This window comes from Lissotriton vulgaris, chromosome 12 (assembly GCF_964263255.1).
Source record: "Lissotriton vulgaris chromosome 12, aLisVul1.2, whole genome shotgun sequence".
Lineage (NCBI taxonomy): Eukaryota > Metazoa > Chordata > Amphibia > Caudata > Salamandridae > Lissotriton > Lissotriton vulgaris.
In genome coordinates this window covers 655098508-655118101 of record NC_141700.1, presented here as the reverse complement: position 1 = coordinate 655118101, position 19594 = coordinate 655098508, and the positions used below count along the sequence as shown (strand labels likewise).

The 19594-nt window shown below is 45.1% G+C and overlaps 1 protein-coding gene across 1 annotated transcript in view; it reads left to right on the top strand.

The window, feature by feature from the left end:
- The window catches only part of LOC147677946 (kelch domain-containing protein 4-like), a 214904-nt gene that overhangs the window by 30517 nt on the left and 164793 nt on the right, over nt 1-19594 (top strand). Inside the window, exon 2 of the mRNA XM_086946543.1 lies at nt 15164-15255. Coding sequence (XP_086802669.1) covers nt 15164-15255 — 92 coding nt within the window. The remainder of the gene's footprint in view (nt 1-15163; nt 15256-19594) is intronic.

The window sequence follows — 19594 nt, the reverse complement described above, 5'->3', positions numbered from 1 at the left end:
TAAGAAAGGGACTACCGAACATGTCAGGAGAGTTATTACTCTGTTTGATGCTGCCCAAGTAGCCGGAGACCCGATGTCACTTATATTACTCGATGCCGAGAAGGCTTTTGACCGGGTCTCATGGCGAATTCTCTGGAAGGTAATGGACAGCATGGGGTTCGGCGGTAGATTTATGCAGGCGACGCAGGCACTTTTATCATAATCCAACTGCTAGTGTCACCATAAATGGACAACTGACGGAACCCTTTAAAATATCACGAGGCACCAGGCAGGGATGCCCCTGCTCTCCGTTTTTGTTCGCCCTTTACCTAGATTCCCTTATCAAACAAATAGAGAAAAATCACAACATTTCTCCAGTAACATACTTTCAAAACAGCTGTAAAATCTTGGCTTACGCTGACGACCTTGCTATTATCACTCCAGACCCTGTCAATTCCACACTAGCATTAGAGGATGTAAATTTGGGAGATTATCTGGATACGCCCTAAATAAAAACAAAACACAGATACTAATAAATAGTAAAATCATCTGGACTGACACCAGAGTTGTACCAGAGGCTAAATACTTGGGCGTACTAGTTTCACCTAGACTGGAGGAAATAGTCTCAGTTAATTTGGCCCCCCTTGCTGTCCAGATAAAGAAGGCATTAAAACAAATCGATAATTTACATCTAACGTTGGTCGGTAGGTGCAATGTTATTAAAATGACTTATTTTCCCAAACTACTTTATTTTTTTCGTTGCATTCCCCTTGAGTTTAGTAAAAAAGACTTACTTAAATTCCAACAAATGTTTACTCCATTTATTTGGGCATACGCTCAGCCCAGACGTGAATTAAAACATCTCACATTACCAAAAGACAGAGGGGGATGGGCTTTTCCTAACATTACCCGATATTACTGGGCGGCAGTCCTGGAATATAGTTCAGTTCTGCTAAGAGATTCCACCTTTGGAACTGAACCGTCTTTACCCTCACCCTTTCGGTCTCTGGTAGGGGAACAACATTGGGGCTGCCTACTCCGAGAAACCGCTTATGGATACTACAACCGCGTTAAATTTAAGACGCTAATGAACTCTTACAAAGTTTTTCGCCACGTCCGGAGAATTTTGGGACTTGGTAGATATAACTTTTACTCCCCTATAACTAATAACAGCAATTTACCTGCTATATTTAGTTCATCTTATTTATCTGAATGGCACAGAGCAGGGATAACAAAACTAGGAGATATTATAACAACCAGGGGGATCGAATCCTTTTCAAATTTACAGACTAGATTTAAACTAAAAAGTCAAGAATTATTTAAATACATGGCCATTTGCGACTACTTAGCTAGAAAGGTGGGAGGAGCCAACGGATTGGCCGAGGTTGAGCTTATGAACACCCTCCGGAACGTAACCGTAACCTCTGTTCGCATTGGGACTATCTATCAAATAATAAATAAGGAAACCCTAGATGACTTAGAAACCATTGCTTCCAAATGGCATGTTAAACTTGATCCCCCCAAAAGTATATTTTACAACTCCCTGCGATTATCACAACATATCTTAATCTCTGCTAAACTCCAAGCACAACATTTCAAAACTATATTCTTTCTGTATATGACATCTAGCAAAATCATTAAATCGGCATCTGGGAGAGGAACATTATGCCCACGCTGCTCTGAAGTAGGGGCAGACTCTATACACATATTTGCAACATGTCCAACTATCAAATCCACCCTACTCAGAATACAGAATTTACTCTTCGAAATAACTAACCAATCAATACTCCTAAACCCCTCGACCATTCTTTTAGGAACACAATCTGACTCTTGTAGAGTAAAGGAGGAAGGGCTGATTTTTGTTGCAATGACAATATGGAGGATATGTGTCTCCTGCGGCTGGCTAGATTCTGAGTCCCCCTCCTATGCACAATGGCTGGCTAGATTAGTCGCTACATACCATTTAGAAAAGTCTGTATATGCCAAGAAAGGGCGAAGGAAAAGGAGGATGGGGATTGAAATCTGGGGAGTATTTTCTAAATGGATTGACCAACAAAGGCAAGGGGACCCAGAGACATAATAGGGTTACCAGATACCCATAATATCTTCTTTGCCATATTCCTTTGTTATGATATTAGTTATCACTATTTTTGCTCATTGTGTATGTTTGTGTACCTGCATTATTGGTCATCAATACATATGGGAGATGGGAGGAGGGTGGGGGGGTCTTGAATCTTCTTTCTTTTGTAACTCTGTTTGAGATTCTGCTTTGTGAAAAATAAAAAATACTTTAAAAAAAGCATAATATTGCCACATGCCCTCATATAATCAATGCAGGTGCATCATCCTCGAAGCGCCGAGAGATCCCTTCGGGGATGATTCGTTGCGCTATATAAATCCACAAGTAAAGTAAATGTGTGCCACAAACGTTTGCGTGCTAGTTTCCAGTTTTCTCTGATCTCCTTCGACAATACTGCGGGCTTCAGCCCTAGAAGCAGTACAATACAGAGCAAAACAAACATTCACCCTCAGTCAATAGATCTGGGCTAAATCCATCGTTCTTTTGCTCACCATGCCACCCCGTTTTAGACCCATATGCAAATCAGTCTTGACCCTGTGCCTCATGGGAACAGTCCAGCTTGAACTGCAAAGACCGGTCCTCCCTGGACCGGAAACAAGCATCCTGGGACTGGTTTCGGGGCATCACCCTTCATCAGCCAGGCTAGCTTGAATCCTCGTCTGGCAAGAAAGCAAAAGACACACAGATGATGGACGGAATGCAGAGCAAATCTAACATTCACCCCCAGTCAATAGATCTTAGTTAAATCCATCGTTCTTTTGCTCACCATGCCTCACCAGTTTAGACCCAGCCATATGCAAATCAGTCTTGACCCTGTGACTCATGGAAACAGTCCAGCCAGAACTGCCAACCAGGTCCTCCCTTGACTCGAAACAATCATCCTGGGACCGGTTTCAGCGCATCACCCCTCCTCAGCCAGGCTAGTTTGAATCCAGTGACACAGTGAGCCCGGGACTGAGTAGGATGGGTATGCCCAGACGTTGGTCCAATGCTCTCCTTGCCACTGGAGTCAAGCTAGCCTGGCTGATGAGGGGTGAAACCCTGAAACTGGTCCTAGGATGCTTGTTTCCAGTCCAGGGAGGACCTGGCCTGGCAGTTCGGGCTGGACTGTTCCCATAGGGAGCAGGGTCAAGACTGATTTGTTGGGTTCTATCTGGAATGGCATGGGGAGCAAAAAAACGATGGATTTAGGCCCAGATCTCTGAATGCAGGACATTGTTCTGCATTCTGTCCATCAGTTGTACTTTTTGCTGCATACATATGACACCTACCAGGAATGGAAGAGCCTAGGCTGGGGTGGGACAGAAATAACTATTTTCAGACCATTCTCTGTGACTGAGTGTGGAGAAGGTGTGCAATGCGTTCTTGTTTTTCACTTGCGAGGTTTGGAAGAGGAGCACAACAGCTGGATTTTGGCCTAAAAGAGCATTGGTAGAATTCAGTCAGGCACTGTGAATCTCTGACAGTGCTTAAGATGAGACTTGTGTTAAACAAGTATTTGCAATGCAATAGGTCTCGCATTTATGCAAGTTTGAGCTATTGACATTGTAAATGACAATGCCTTTTATTTTTGTTTTCATTTTTAAAACCTAAATAAAAGGCATTGTCATTTACAATGCCAATAGCTTAAACTTGCGTACATGCGAGACCTATTGCATTGCAAATGCTTGTTTTCTTTTAATACACGTTTTTGCCCCAGTGTGTTATTGGCTCCAGTAACTGTATTGGATACATTATAGTGACCTATATCAGATATTGTGCGGTTAAATACGTTGACATCTGCAAGGTATTCGTACGGCTAAATGTATCTGTTTAAATATATTTATTGTTTTCTTACTGTTAAATGAATTGGTTGAAATAAGCTTACGCGTATAATATGGTATTTTTAACTAATTGATTAATTTAGGACTACAAAAAAGGCAACAGATTACAATATACAGTATTTCGGATTCAGCCAGTGACGCACAGACGTCAGAAGGTAGCTCAGGAGGTTCATTTCAACGCAATCCCCACCCACCTCCCAGGAGTTACTGAGAGCCCACAAAATTGTAGAGGTACAGAGCCCCTATACCCAAGCACACAGATCTTTGTCTGCATTAACCCCGGCTCATCTCTTGTCTTTGAAGGCAAAATAGATCAGCGGGCTACTGCGCCTGCTGCAGCAGCCTGTCCTCAGTTGCATCGGCAGAACTTGACACCATACAATTTCTAGAGATCCCCGTCTTCGTTTAAGGCTCTGGCCTTAAGGGGGAACCAGCGATAGCTTTATAGCCACAACACATTAACGCATTCTGTGCTCGGCAGATGCGAGTGAAGGGCGAGATGCTGAAACAGGGGCTCCCAGAATGTACATGACGTCATGGAACGTTACGGGGGCTGCGGCCACGCGGCCTGCTCTTCCAAACCATCTATTTATCTGTCTCTGTTTTTCTAAAAGAAAAAAAAGAAAATTGTGCTTCCTTTGTGTGAGTCTGATGACTTTTAGTCGTGACTGCCAGGCCAACTGCTCGGCTCTGTTAAAGCATGAGGCATGCAAAAAAAAAATGTTTCCTTAAGAAGTTTAAATAGCCAGTGACACTCCGAGCTTGCACTACAATGCTGTTTTCACAGGGGCGAGTAGTGCAGTTCGAGTGCGCATTTATCGGTAAATACATGCTGACATGTACCGCCTTCAGTATTGTTTCACAAAACAGCTAAATATTTACACATGCGGATGAAAAGAAAAACTAATATCAACAAAATTCGCTCACTGTTTGAAAAGGAGGGAGGAGGATTGGAAAGGAAGAGGGGATGGAGGAGAGAATTATTTATAGTATTTATAAAGCGCTCTGCAACCCTACGGGCATCCTGGCGCTGTATGAATATAGCTGAAACGCTGTGCATCATGGGTAGAAAGGATGTCATTTGATTCTGGGCAGTTAGATTTTAGGGAAAAGCCATGTTTTTACCTTTCTTCGGAAGGCCATTAGTTCATCTGTTTTCCTGATGGCAGTAGGTAGTCTATTCCACAGATGAGCTGCCGCTATACTGAAGGCTCTGCCACCATAAGTGGCTTTCCTGATCCTGGGTATACTGATGAGGTTAGTAGAGGAGGATCGAAGGATCCGAGTGGGTTCATACCATTTAAATTTGTTTTGAAGTGGTCGGGGGCCCATCCCATGCACTGCCTTAAAGACAGTGCATAGGGATTTGAAGAGGATCCTCTGGTGTACAGGCAGCCAGTGTAATTCAGCCAGTGCAAGGGTAGTGGAGGATCTTCGCCCTCGGGAAAGTGCCATTTTTGCTGCAGCCGCACAGGAGAGGGACAGAGAAAGGAGGGGGAGGATGGAGGAGCAACACAAGACAACGAAAGCAAAACCGGATGCGGAGCTAATAGAGCTGAGCTTTGTGAACTCTGCCTGAACCTCGATGCACTCAGAAACATGATCTGTTACTACAAGCCTCCTTCGGATAAGAAATTCAGTCAAGACAGCCTCCAAGCAGACAATCCAGTCCAGATGGGCTGGACGAAAAGGAGACAGGGCGGAAACAAAAAAGCCTCAGTTTCAATCAGAGGCCACCGTTTTACATACGCGATGACGCCAGTCAATGAAAATGAGGGGTGGGGCTTCAAGTTCCCAGTTGAAATCTCCTCGATTACAATAGCCCTCACAGAGCGAGCAGTGAATCTAAGTTTTTATGTATTTTTCTTAAACTTCTTTATTTTAATTTAACTTTCCATCCTAACGGTTCGGTACTGGGTCCCCCCACTTGTGTACTCACAGAGAGAGCAGCGTTGCATGCACGCTGCAACGCTAGGCGAGACCTAAAAATACGTTAGATAGACTAAGCTTCTGAACAGAAAGCAGCACATTGGATAATTGATGCTATTGTCTGGCCTTCCCAAAACTATTTATTTTGTTAATAATTTCAGCTCCATGTCACTGTTTTGTCACTTTGTTAGTATGACTCAAACTCTCAAAGTCATTTTAACTGTAATATGATATTTTACTCTTAGTTATCCTAGCTAGTTCCTGAAACCTTTTTCCATCACTGAAGGGAGTTGAGATGGGGGCTCAGTTTGCTAGTCAGTCGAAGTTTATGGGATGGGACAACCAGTAAATGGGATTCAGTAGCCCAGTATAATAGCAAAGGCTAATTGTATGCATGGGTTTTGAGCTATGTTTCCTTTAAGGTGTGCGCCTGCGCGTGCACGCTCCTTTCCTTTTTAGGTTTTGCCTCGCCAAAAAGATGCGCTCTGCGCATCTTTTTTGCGCAGGCAAAAACCTAATGAGAACTGTAGTGTGGCTTTGGGTCGGCCCTCGTCATTCATTGGCTGGCTCCATAAATGGAGCCTAGCCATTGGACGAGGGGCCTGTCCGTCAATGCCGGAGGAGACACGGGGGCGTTCCCGAGATTCTTTGGCTTTTGCCGACGTCACGCGACGTCAGGCGAAAGCCGGGAACGCCCCCGAATCTGTTCCGGCATTGCCGGCACTTCTGCGTCTCTCCTCCCCCGTTTACCGCCCCGTGACTGGCCGGCCGGCCAATCCTAGCGCGGCCGGCCGGAAGTGCCCGCCCCCCGCAGCCCGGGGGAAGAAGGAAGACGGCAAGAAGTATGGCGGCGCCCGCGGGGCTCCCGTGGCCTGGAGGGAACCCCAGGAGATGCGGAGGACGTTGCCGGTCTCCCATGCCGAAGAGGGAGACCGGAGAAGTGCCAGAGAGATTGCCGCCGTCGACGTTGCCGGTCTCCCATGCCGAAGAGGGAGACCGGAGAAGTGCCGCCGTCGCAAGGTGCAGGTGAGTTGCTTTTCTGCACCCTCCTTTCCTCACGCCTGTCTTGTGCTCAGATCACCGGTGCTAATAGTAGTATATTGCTGACTGCAGTATTGCCTTGATTTGGGAAAAAGCAGCTTCAGTTTATACAGCACTGCATAAGAGTGCATTCCAAAAGTCTAGCCTGGAAACGACGAGAGCATAAACAGCTAATTTCAGGTTTTAAGATTGTAATTTGTTAAATAGCATGAATCAGGCTCATGCACGCCTTGGAACAGTGTAGAGCCGAAAGTATACCACAACGAGCAATCTGTCAAGAAATGAAAGAGCAAGTACGGGAATGGAAATTTTAAAATGTAAACTTAATTACCAACATTCACTGAAAGCTAAAAATGTAAAAAAAAAAAGTTCTGAAAATATCTTCTTCAAGCCAAAGGCCTGGAGTTCTGGAACTAATTGTTAGTGTGTGGGTAACACGTTTCTGAAAGATGGGGCAGGCCATTGGAACCGCTCTTTCGGAGTGATCGGTTTCGAAAGGCGGTTTCATTCTCACACTTTAGGCGAATATTGAACCTTCAGAAACGGGGTATTTTTCAGCCGTAGGGCCTGCTCGATTAGGTAAACGAGCCTGGTACAATCTTGGCTTCCAGTGGTAAACTGTGTTACGCTCTGAAGTCTTTTGTGCTTGCACAGTCAGTCGGTGGCTGCTGTGCAGCCTGGAGCCATCATCCGTCCTGCTGCAGTGTTGCGCTGGCGAGAAAACATGGTGCACAGATGAGGACCATGCCCCCCGCCACATCTGGGAAACTGTGACTGTGAATCTGAAGCAGTGTTTGGTGTTCTTGCGTCGTCGCATCGACGCACTGATGTCATGGTGACAATGCCGTGCGTGTTACCTCACAGTTGCAGGTTTTTGCTGTGTCCGTGGTGCCCACCTGGCCTTTGGTGATGTGATAGTGCACTGCGGCGCTTTTAACTCAGTTTTACGAGTCTGTGGTTCTTACTAGCCTAATTTCAAGCTCATACTAGGATGACGACTTGTATGTGTGTGTATAGGCCGCCACCGATCCTGGCAAAAGGTGCGCTGGGGGGTGGGGGGCGGGGTGGGGAGAGTTGTGGCCTAATGGTCAGAGCTGCTGACTTTTGAGAACCAAGTCAGAGGCATGAATGGCATTGGGCCAACATACTGTGATTCTGGGCAAATCACCTAACACCGACGTTCCTCAACATAAAAGGAATCTGACCCTGTGTAATGTAAGCTGCTGCTCATGGAAAGCGCTCTAATGCATATGTCCACACTATACCAGGATTGGTTTGGGTTAAAAAACCGTCCCGGGCACAACAAAAACAAGCATTGGAAATGCAATAGGTCTCGCACCATTAGAGTTAGTGCTTTTAGAATTGTTTATGGATTTATTTTGTAAATGTTTAGCATTTTTGTTTCCTGTAGCCAATGCTAAAGTATTACAAATAAAAAAAGCCATAAACATTTCTAAAAGCTCTAACTGAAATGGTCTGAGAACTATTGCACTGTGTGAGGGTGAGTGAGGGTGAGGGTGAGTGAGGGTGAGTGAGGGTGAGTGAGGGTGAGGGGTTGAGGGTGAGTGAGGGTGAGTGAGGGTGAGGGGTTGAGGGTGAGGTGTTGAGGGTGAGTGAGGGTGAGGTGTTGAGGGTGAGTGAGGGTGAGGGTGAGTGAGGGTGAGTGAGGGTGAGGGTGAGTGAGGGTGAGGTGTTTTGGGTGAGTGAGGGTGAGGGGGAGTAGTTGAGGCTGAGTGAGGGTGAGTGAGAGTGAGGGTGAGTGAGGGGTTGAGGGTGAGGGGTTGAGGGTGAGTGAGGGTGAGGGTGAGTGAGGGTGAGGGGTTGAGGGTGAGTTTCCCAACCTGCCCTCTCCCAGCCTGTCCCCTGCCTGCCCTCTCCCAGCCTGCCCTCTCCCAGCCTGTCCCCTCCCTGCCCTCTCCCAGCCTGCCCTCTCCCAGCCTGTCCCCTCCCTGCCCTCTCCCAGCCTGTCCTCTCCCTGCCTGTTGTTGTGTCCCGGCGGCAGCAGGCAGGAGCGTGCACTGCGTCCCCGAAGTAACAGCCCTAAAGGAAGCAAGAAGTACGTCCCCCTCCCACCAATCCCTGTTAGGTAGTGGAAACTGTCCAAACTGGGGTGCAGACAGCCCCTCTCACCTTTCGGCCTGGTACCACTGCACCAGCCGCACTACTTCCCTACTGACCGTTCTCCACTTAAGCCCCGTCTAAATTACAATTCCTGCTTGTGACCCTTTTGCCTGCTTCTACTTGTTTTCATGACCCTGTTGCCTGCTTGTGCCTCCGTGTGCCCCTGTTGCCTGCTTGTGCCTCTGTGTGCCCCTGTTGCCTGCTTGTGCCTCCGTGTGCCCCTGTTGCCTGCTTGTGCCTCAGTTTTCGTGCCCCTGTCGCCTGCTTGTGCCTCAGTTTTCGTGCCCCTGTTGCCTGCTTGTGCCTCAGTTTTTGTGGCCCTGTTGCCTGCTTGTGCCCCTGTTGCCTGCTTGTGCCTCCGTGTGTCCCTGTTGCCTGCTTGTGCCTCCGTGTGCCCCTGTTGCCTGCTTGTGCCTCCGTGTGCCCCTGTTGCCTGCTTGTGCCTCCGTGTGCCCCTGTTGCCTGCTTTTGCTGTGTGGGTGTGTGTGGAAGGCGCTGTGTGTGTGGGAAGCTTTGTGTGGCTGTGTGTGTGGGAAGCTTTGTGTGGCTGTGTGTGTGGGAAGCTTTGTGTGGCTGTGTGTGTGGGAAGCTTTGTGTGGCTGTGTGTGTGGGAAGCTCTGTGTGGCTGTGTGTGGGGGGGCTCTGTGTGGCTGTGTGTGGGGGGGGGCTCTGTGTGGCTGTGTGTGTGGGGCTCTGTGTGTGTGTGTGTGTGGGTGTGTGTGGGGGGGGGCTCTGTGTGTGTTTGTGTGTGTCATTTGCGAGAGATAAAGCTAGTGGCATTGTAAATGACAATGCCATTTATTTATGCTAAAAAAAACATAAATAAAAATAATGTCAAGAGCAATGCCAATAGCTCTAACTTTAACAAAGGCAAAACCATTGCATTGTAAATGCTTGTTAAAAGTGCAGAGGCTCATTCTCTTGGAGCGCACACGCCGAACATGTAGAAAGAGAGATTTAAAGTACTTGTTTAAAATGAAAAATTCTCTTGGTGCCTGATGGCATTCATGTTCTGTTACAAGATATATTTTGTACAGCACACATCCAAAGCTTACATATTTCAACATGCTCTCATATGCAATAATGAAGAAAAAAAGAGACACATAAATTAAACATTTGTTTAAGATTACACAATCTGGCCAAACAGGGAAGCCAATATTGAGACCAGGTTTGTTGGATTTCACATTGTGCAGTTCTGGCACTAGATGGGTATCTTTTCTCTCTCTTACTCTACATCAAGTGTTGCTGTTTGTCTTCAATTTTTGCACATGAGCTTAGAGTGTGGTGGCAGGCAGAAGCCACATGAAAGCCCTGCTCGTTTTGGTCTTGATGCACCAAGAGGACTGCTAGGTGAGCCAAAGTCAGGCATCCAGCTCAAGCCTTCCCTGGTTTGCCCACCTCAACAAAGTGTTGACTGAGACAAAGGAAATTAAAATGTTTTTTGATTGAGAGTGAAAGCATGACCCTTTGAGGGGAAGGAGGAAATACAGAATGGGAGAGAACATGTCCTGGAAGGGTGTGCCTTGATTGACACTCTGGAGGAACCAATGGTTCATAGAGATGGACAGCTAATGTTATAAGTGAAATGGCACCCTCCCTCCTTCTGGCCAGATGTGGTCCCTCAAAGGTGATCTAAAGTGGTTTTGCAATTCTGGAGAGGAGGAGGACTTTGACACCCTTGGAATTGCCAAGCCCTCTGTATTGTGGAAAGAACTGATTGCGTTCTGGGAGCAAAAGGGCAAGGCTCACCGAAAAGACCAACTCCTTCTCTATTGCCTCAATCCTCTTGGATTCCCTCTCAGAGAGTAGAGAGAAAAAGAGCCAGGATTCTGCTAGGAGGTAGTTATCAAACAGTCCCCAATTCTGATGTGGTTAAAAACATGGCTGAACTCCAATTTAACTTTGAACCACACAATTATGAGAGACTGCCTACTTTTGGACAATATGAAAAACATCCCGTGGCTAGCATACATTAAAAAAACACTAACTTCCCTGGGCCGCCCAGATCTTTTCTACAAACCTGACTGCATTGTTAAAGATGACCTGGAATGGTTCAAAGCGACTTTTATCAAAGTGAGAGAAATAGAGCGGGAGAGCTGTGAGCTTGTGAAACCCACTGTGAGGGAGCATTATATTTCTAAAACTACACTGGCCATCGAACCCTATCTAACGGTAGTGTCTATTCCATTACATCGCTGGTTATTAACCAAACTAAGACTTAACCAGATTCACTTCCTGTTAAATGACTCTAAGTTGTGGACCAAGCCCGAGGATTTAGCGGTCTGCAAATGTGATCGTTTTTCTCTGCAGGACACTACTCACTTTATGTTCTTTTGCAGTATATATGCCCTGCCTAGGAAAAAGTACATTGTTCCGTTGCTTAAAAACAAGGGGTTTGTCCAAGCCAAGCCTGCTCTATTTTATTTAAAAAAGTTAGACTCACCACTAACTATGTTTAGTGTCGCAAACTTCTTGGTAGCTGCTTTTCGCCTCAAAAAACGTTCTGGAAACAGATAATATAACAGTCTTGACGACACCCTATGGAACTATTGAAAAATTGCTGCTTTTTTAAAAAATTTGTAAATATTTTAATTGTTCTATTTTAACAGTGACATCAATTTTATGTAACTGTACCCCTTAATTATGCATTTTGTGTCTATGTGCTTTTTATGATTCGTTATGAATCGAAATAAAGTTGTTTTTGAACTTGAACTTGCTAGGAGGTAGTGGAAGCCTATATATACCACAAGACTCTCCAGGATTGAGCCAGGGTGGGTTGAGGTGAAGGATTATAAAGCTGTGTGACCTGATGATTCACTATCTGAGTAGAAACTTGTTTACTCCATTTGACCAAAATGAGAGATATGAATGCCATGTTGAAAGTGAGCAAGGGAATTACAGCAGAGGAGGAGTCCAGTTGCAGCATCTGTGTGGTTTTCATCTAGAGGCAAAGGCATTCCATAATCTTCACAATCTTACGTAGCACAGCCATGAAGGAGGTAACCTCCGTTGGAGGTGCTGATGGACTCTCCAGCTCTACCTCAGGAAAAGTGCCCAGGCCACTTGCTTTCTGCAGAGCCAAACTGTCCGTACCATCTGTGCTGGAAAGGGGAAAAGGATTACCTGCTTCACTGCTATCATCATGGTTGATGATATTGGCCTTCTGAGTGTGTCTGAGTAGGAGCCAAAAATCCTTTTAAACTTGCAAAACGTACTTATCACAAGGTAAAGCCATACTCTTTACCATAAACTGTTGGGCATGAGAGTGGGATCATATCAAAATGGCCTTCACCTTTCAGAAATTTCCCACATTTTGTAACTGATCAGTGATGGTTGAGCCCCTGGCAGAAGAGCAACTGTCGCGTCAGGAAGAGGCTGAGCAGGGTTGACCAGGGCCAGGGTTGAAGTGTCTGGTAGAAACATAGTCAGGGGTTCCGAGAGTTCTTGGGACTTTCAGGTGCACCAGAGAAGGCTGGAGGATAAAAGCATACCCTGGGTGAAGACAACAATTTGTGAAGTGTAAGTTCAGGGGTGTGGCATTTAATAAAACATCTACTTGTCCATGGGGCAGGTTGCTTCATAAATCTACTTATCCTGTTACAAAATCCACTTTCCCCTTTGGTGTCATGTAGTGCACAACAAATTATGGAAGCAATCTCATTATATAAGAGCTCTGATATAGCCTCTCTGATTATGCTAGGGCTCATACCATAGTAGTGTTTTATTACTTGCAATCTCCTTATCTCGCCACATTTCTGCAGATCTACATACTAGGGCTGAAGGTAGTGGTAAGCAATAGCTGCAGGTTTAGAATGCCCTTTTGAGTCTGTGCAAACCTACTAACTTGCATGTTTTAAGGGTTTTCAGCAACTCTTCTCTAATCCTTTTCCATACTGAGAAATGTTGGAAATTTACTGACCATGGCAGACAGAAACCTTCTTCCAGAGTTGGGTAAAAAATGGTTGGAGGAAAAGTGAACTTGCAAACAATTAGATTTTCGCATGAGCAAATCTACACACGCAGATTTGCTCATGCTAAAATGCAGTTCACAAATATTTTCTAGGAGTACGATTTCTTTTTTTAAATTCTTGGGTATTCCCGAAAGCCGTAATAGCTGCACGTAATGCAAGGATATATATACCATGGGTACCATGGGTCCCTAATTAGGTCCGGCTTTGACCATGACCTTTTAGTATTTATTAAAATTCTGTCTCTCTCTCTCTGTATCGGCTGGCTTCACTGTGAGTGATAGCATTCTGCTCTTTCACAAGGAGCATATCTGCCCACAAAGTAGTTTTGTTCATGGCCAGTAACTACTGTGTCAGTTTGTGCTTTTTGAGACCAAAAAAACCCTATTTTTGGATTTGCCAATGTTTGTTATAATGGTGAGGGCCCGGCAGCTCCCACAGCAATAAGGTTTTACAAAAACCATGCCAAAACAAGTCCCACATTGAAAAAAATAAAAAGCTGACCACAAATTTCTAACCTACCGGCTTTGCCAATGTTTGTTTATTTTTGTTTCCCATAATGTTATTGAAACTGGTTACACTGATTTTCCAATATGAATGTTTTTGGGAAATACTAGCATGGATCAACACATGTTACTAAATGATGCTGCAAATAAATGGTACTTGAAATTTTACAGTAGTTTAGCAAAATGTTTTTTCCCTGCTTTCATGTTTTTTAAGAACATTTTATTTTGAAAGCAAAGAATCATCAATCTTGCTTTCAAGCTTCTGCAAATATTTGCATCTAATAGAGAGCATTCTGGGAGCATTATACATAGCCTCATATTGCTAATCTTTAAAAACGTGTGTACACATTTTTGTACCCGAACCACTCTCAGTAGCTTGCACATTTACTCAGAGCGATCACACATATAATAAAGGCTTTCAATTAATGAACCATGAATACAAGTTTGAACAGCATTATCATATGGGTAAAAATATTACCTTAACTGCAGACAGTGCCCATCCCTGATCCATAATGTGGTACTGCAAACTGGCAGCCAAAGGGTTGGTGCAGCAGGGGGTTGGGCCTACTTGTCACAAGGACAAAATACACCTGAAGACCGGTTTCCCTTGACCCCAAACAATGTCCTGGGCGTCAAGCTATAGGAATTCCACAGCCCTGCCTTAGAAAAGGGAATTGAATCGTTGGCAGCTGCTTTGTCCTCAAGAGATGCAACATTATTTGAGCACACACAAATGTTGGAAATGAATGCATTTCTTCAACAGGGGATCTGGTACAGACAGGCCATGGATGTTGCTATGGGCTAAACATTTTCACCATCATTCACAAATTTATACGTGGATGTCTTTGAGATTAAACATCAATGGACGGCTAGTCCACCAGAAGCCACTGAACACATCATCTACTGGGGTCGTTATATTGACATCTTTGTCATTTGGGGAGGTAATGATGAACAGTTGGAGAGATTACTGAGACATTTGAACACTAAAACATACAATCTGCAGTTTACTCACAAGACACATAAGCAAGAAATAGACTTTGTGCGTAATGATTTATTTTAAAGAGAATAAGATCATGTCAAACTGTTTAGAAAGACTACTGCATGTAATTCGATTTTACATGCAACCAGTGCTCACCCACCCTCTCAAATTAACTTGATTCCATTGGGTGAGATGACACAGATCAGGAGAAACTGTTGTTAAGCCTCTGTCTTCTGCACAGAACTTGAAGAATTGGGGCAACGCTTCATTTGTTGAGGATGCTCACAAAGGGTTCTGAACCAAGCTAGAAACAAAATACTTTTCACATCACAGCAGTCACTACTAAGGAACAGAGATGTGAAATGCAAAAAACGCAAGGACTGGAAACTTACCTTTATTACCAGATATAGTGCACACAACCATACTATCTACAAGATTCTATATACACACTGGTACTTATTGAAACTGGACAAATCAGTTGCGAAATGTATTCCCAACAAACCCAAGGTCACGTACAGCAGGGCACAACTTTGAGGAGCATGCTTTGCCGTAGTTATCTGAAGCCAAAAAAACAAGATAGATATCATATGTAAATGTGGAGTGCCAGGGTACATTTTTTATAAACGCCCGACCCTCTTTCACTGGGTAATCCTAGTCTTAATCCTAAAAATGGGAGATAAGGGTAGATGTTGAAGCTGTGGCCAAACATTGTTTTTAACAAGACCGTTTGCTTTTAGGATGACCTGGAAGCTCTGATAGCACAGTTCCAGTCCCTCGATGCTGCGAAGACACAGGTGCTTGAAACAGCCTGCCCACCACCTACACCGAGGTGAGCCATTGTATATTTGATGTATGATGTAGGTAAGTCTATAACTCAAATAGCAGCTTATCTAGTGTAAACCTACCTACAAAGAAAGTGAGGGCATTACCTTATAAGAGTTTCCAGTAGGTAATCCAGCTGAAAGTAGCGCACATCCAGGAGAGTAGATGTACATCATCAAGGGCAGGTCACTATAAAGAAGCAAAAAGGTAATAGGGTGAGTCATAAAAAGCAGGCTGAGAAAGTGAGACTACTGTCAGAAAGGATGAGAAAGTTTTTTTTTCCAGAGTTGACCTGACATTGGGTACATTGTCAATGAGATGTTTCTTGAAGAGTTGACTATAGGTTTTAAAGCCTTACTCTTTTACCATCTTTGATCATGTAAACCTTTTAGTCTTATTAAGGAACCTATTGGGAGTAAGAGCGGGACTGGCTAAACGGGACTGGCTCACCTCAGTCAAGGGTATGCCTTGTCAGCTCATCAGAGGTGGCAAGATGACTTTTTAAGGGGCCCATGACTGCTGCAAAAAGATGCAAGAAATCTCCTCCTGTAGAGTTGCTTCCACATTTGGTGTAGATATTGGACTGTTAAGGTTTACAGAAAATCACACGTTTTCTCAAGGAAAACGAAGCTGGTTTTACATTTCCAAGAGTATCCCAATTCCCAAAATGTACACATGAAGAATTTCTAAAACATAAATGTGTATTTACTTATGTAACATTCTTTCATATTTGTCCTTCATAGAAAACGGTGGTATTCTGACCCATTTCTCTCCCTACAACGGTACTTACTCCTGTCTTGGACGAGTAAGGTTGTGCTTTTCTACAGTGGGAGATACCTGAATAATGTAGTAGTTCTCCATTTGAAGGTCTTGACAGCCCAGCTTCTAACCGCAAACTAGTGTATTTAGCTATTCCACATACTAGTGGAGTTTCCCCAAGTGAAAATTCCGCTAATTCTGATATTGCGAATCAAGACGTGGCATCAACTGTGATACATTTCTGGCCTAATGCCTCCTACTTTATGTACTTGTATATGTATTATTATTTAAAAAAATGTTTACTACATAAGGCTGCTGAGACAGCCAAACTTAATATATATAAATATGTATAATAGGGAAAGTCTTTCTGGTTTGGAAACACTGAAAGATTATTTAGTTTGCATAATTACTTCTTCCAGGAGTAGTACTTGGTTGACATGGAAATTTGGTAGGAAAGTGAGGGCAAGATTTCCTATGGTAGTATGTTCTAAATAGATGTGACAAAAAAAAGAATTACTGATTGTAATAAGTGCAGATCTCTGTAGCATATACTGTGGTGCCTGCAGTACCAGTACCACACGAATTCTAATGTTACTCCACTTGATGATCCCTTTTGCAAGAAAAGCAATCTACTTACAAGTTACTTTTTTTCCTTCCAAAAGCTTGAAGGCTTTAGCCACAAAGAGACAGTCCTTTAACCTGTAATTGCTGTTTTTGAAAGTTCACTTGTGGTGCAAATCACTATCCCAAATAGGCCAATATGGTGAAGCAATGTTTAATAGTAATAAATCAAACACTCCCCTGTCACATCTAGAAATGGACCTAAATCTTGTTTATTTTGAGCATCCTTCCCGGCTTCTCCTCCAAATGCATCTTTGTCTCTTGCAACAATTTATCTGGGACTAGCGTCGGTGTTTTGCTGCCATATCAAATACTTTATTTCAGGAACTCTAGCAACATAGTGTTTAGTGTGTGGTGATTATGAATTATTTATTTTGGAGCAGTTTACCAGCCGCTGCATAAAAGTTCACAGTGTGATGTAGGCGGTGGCCTTCCCACTGGCAATCTCTTGTGAACTAAACCTTCTTTAAAACAGTGCAGTGCCCAACATAGTTTGCCATCTGCTGTCATCTGGGTGATCACCGGTATTTTTGGCTTATCTGTATCGTCGTCTGATGTGTCGGTTCCTGTAACAGAGTTCCCAATGTCCCTGTCGAGGTAAGTTCATCTGTTGTCAGAGGTCCAAAACTATCCCTGTTGTAACTTCTCCAGGACGTGTGGTCTATCAGTTCTGCCTAGTCTTTGGGGACTGTTGTCATGTTACGGGGACGTCTCGATTTTTGCTTTTGCCATCCGGATGGGCTAGGCTCTTCACGTTCAGCCAACATACAGTGACCCCTTTCTCATGCCATTCCCATTCTGGTGGTTGGGAGGTGAAGAAGTGGGCTCCTCCCCTAGTGGTGATTTGGGTATTGCAGTGCGTATTTCATTTTGACTTGTTGCAGATGGCTTTTGACCGCAAGATACGACTGTAGGTGGAATAATTGCTTACCGGCCACCTCTCTATGTACTAGGTCCCTCGGGATCATGCTGGTTGTATGATATTGTCACAGTTTTGTAAGTTAAGTCATCTCGCCACCATGGGGCATGGAGGGGCCCCCAATATCGGGTGGCACCCCGAGACTCTGTGCACCCGTTCTACGGTGTAAGAAGCTGAGGTATTGCCCCTCCCCCCCCGAATGGCGGATAACAGCCACTGTTCCCCGAAGAGTTAGGTGCATGGCGGAGTGTTCTGATACTGTGGGGTGGATCTGCATGATGGTGGACTTAGTTTCTGCCACTGTATTAGCCAGTTTCTAGTAGTCAGTACACAGCAATTCAATATCCTGCACCACAGACTCAATTTTGTGTTCTAGTAACACCTTAGTGTCTCAAATTGCCACCATTCTTTTGGTTGTGTGTCCTTTAGGTCCGGTATTGTCCCAGCTTCAGCCTGTCCACTCATCATGGGCCCTGAGTCCTCCCTGCCGTGCATGGGCTTTAGGGGGGCACCAATCTCACGCTATAAGGATCTTTCGTGGTTTCCCTCATGGAGTAGTCGGTGTCCACGGACCTCCTGTATTCCTTGTTTTTAGGTCTCGACCTGGCGAAAGCAGCGCATGCGCTGCTCTTGTCATACGAGGCCTTCTTGGAATCAATACAGATTCTGAAGCTCTCGGAAACGGAGTTGAAGCCCCGCCCATCTCCTTCATTCGCTGGCGTCATCCTCCATGTAAAACGCAGGCTCACGATTGAAAAGAAAGGCTTCTTAGTCCCTCCTTGTTGTCGCCTTGTCTCCTTTTAGCCCTGCACACCGGGATTGGATCGTTTACTGGCGGCGTGACACTCTCTCCTTCATTAGTCCCTACGCACTTTTTTCTTCTCATTCGGCTTTGGAAAAGGCAGCCACGTGTTTACTTTCGCATCGCGCTTTCAATTAAAGTGAAAGTGTGATGCGAAAATAAACACACGTTTTAGAGACACGTCTGCTACCTTCACTCAAACTTCTGTTTATCACTCACATGCATTTAGCCCATGCATACCACACAACAGGACAAAAAGAGGAAAAACATAGGCAGAGAACGCAGCCGTTAAAAATATCAAGCATTGAAAATGCAATAGGTCTCGCCTTTGATTAAGTTAAAGCCATTTGCTTTGCTATACAATACCATTAGCAAAGCAAATGGCTTTAACTTAATTAAAGGTGCGGCCTATTGCATTTTCAATGCTTGTTCTACATGGAGCTCTCTTGTGGATCTCCCTTACTTGAGTACCTCTCCTGGTTTCCGCCCAGCTCTGGCTCTATGGTGTATCACCTTTGGTGGTGAAACTCCCACAGGAGCCGGCATAGCCCCTTTCTCTGGTTCCCGCGCAGACCTCTGTGTCTGGATGCTCCTTTGGACCTCCAGGGGGCACCCACGCAGTCCACGGAGGCCCAGCCACTCCCTCTCTACTTGGCGTTGTGTGTGGCGATCTGTCTAGCTCTGCTCTAGGTCCACGCTCCAAACACTATCTCTTCTGGGGGGTTGCCCTGTATACCACTCGGGCAGGAGCTTTCACTGGATTCCAGTGTTGATCCACCTACTGCTGTCTGGGTTGCCGCAGAGAGGTCTAACAGATACTGCCTTCTCCTCACGCAGCATCTTGAGTTTGTAGTAGCTGCCCTCCCCTTGCATTCCTTTGTGGCCATGGAGCTCTGAGCTCGGGCAGCACCTCCTCTGTATTTTCTGTGCCCCCTCGAGACCCAGTAGGCTTTGGGTCTGTGTTGTCTCGCCTCCGGTTCCCCTGGATGTCATGCCTTTCTGTAGGTCATGTGTAGGCCTTCGTTCCTGGAGCCATGTCAGGCTGATCCACAGGGCCCACTGCTACTGGGGGCGTCTTTCCCTTCCTCTTCCACGGGTGGGGCACGCGTGGAAGTCCTGCGACCTTCTTTTCAAGGTATGGTCACTCAGGGAGGTCTGCTTTTCGGTGCTCTGGGCCCCCACAGCAGCCTGCATCTTCACTGGGGCCACACCAGCACCTCTGGGATCGGGCGTGTATGTGACAAC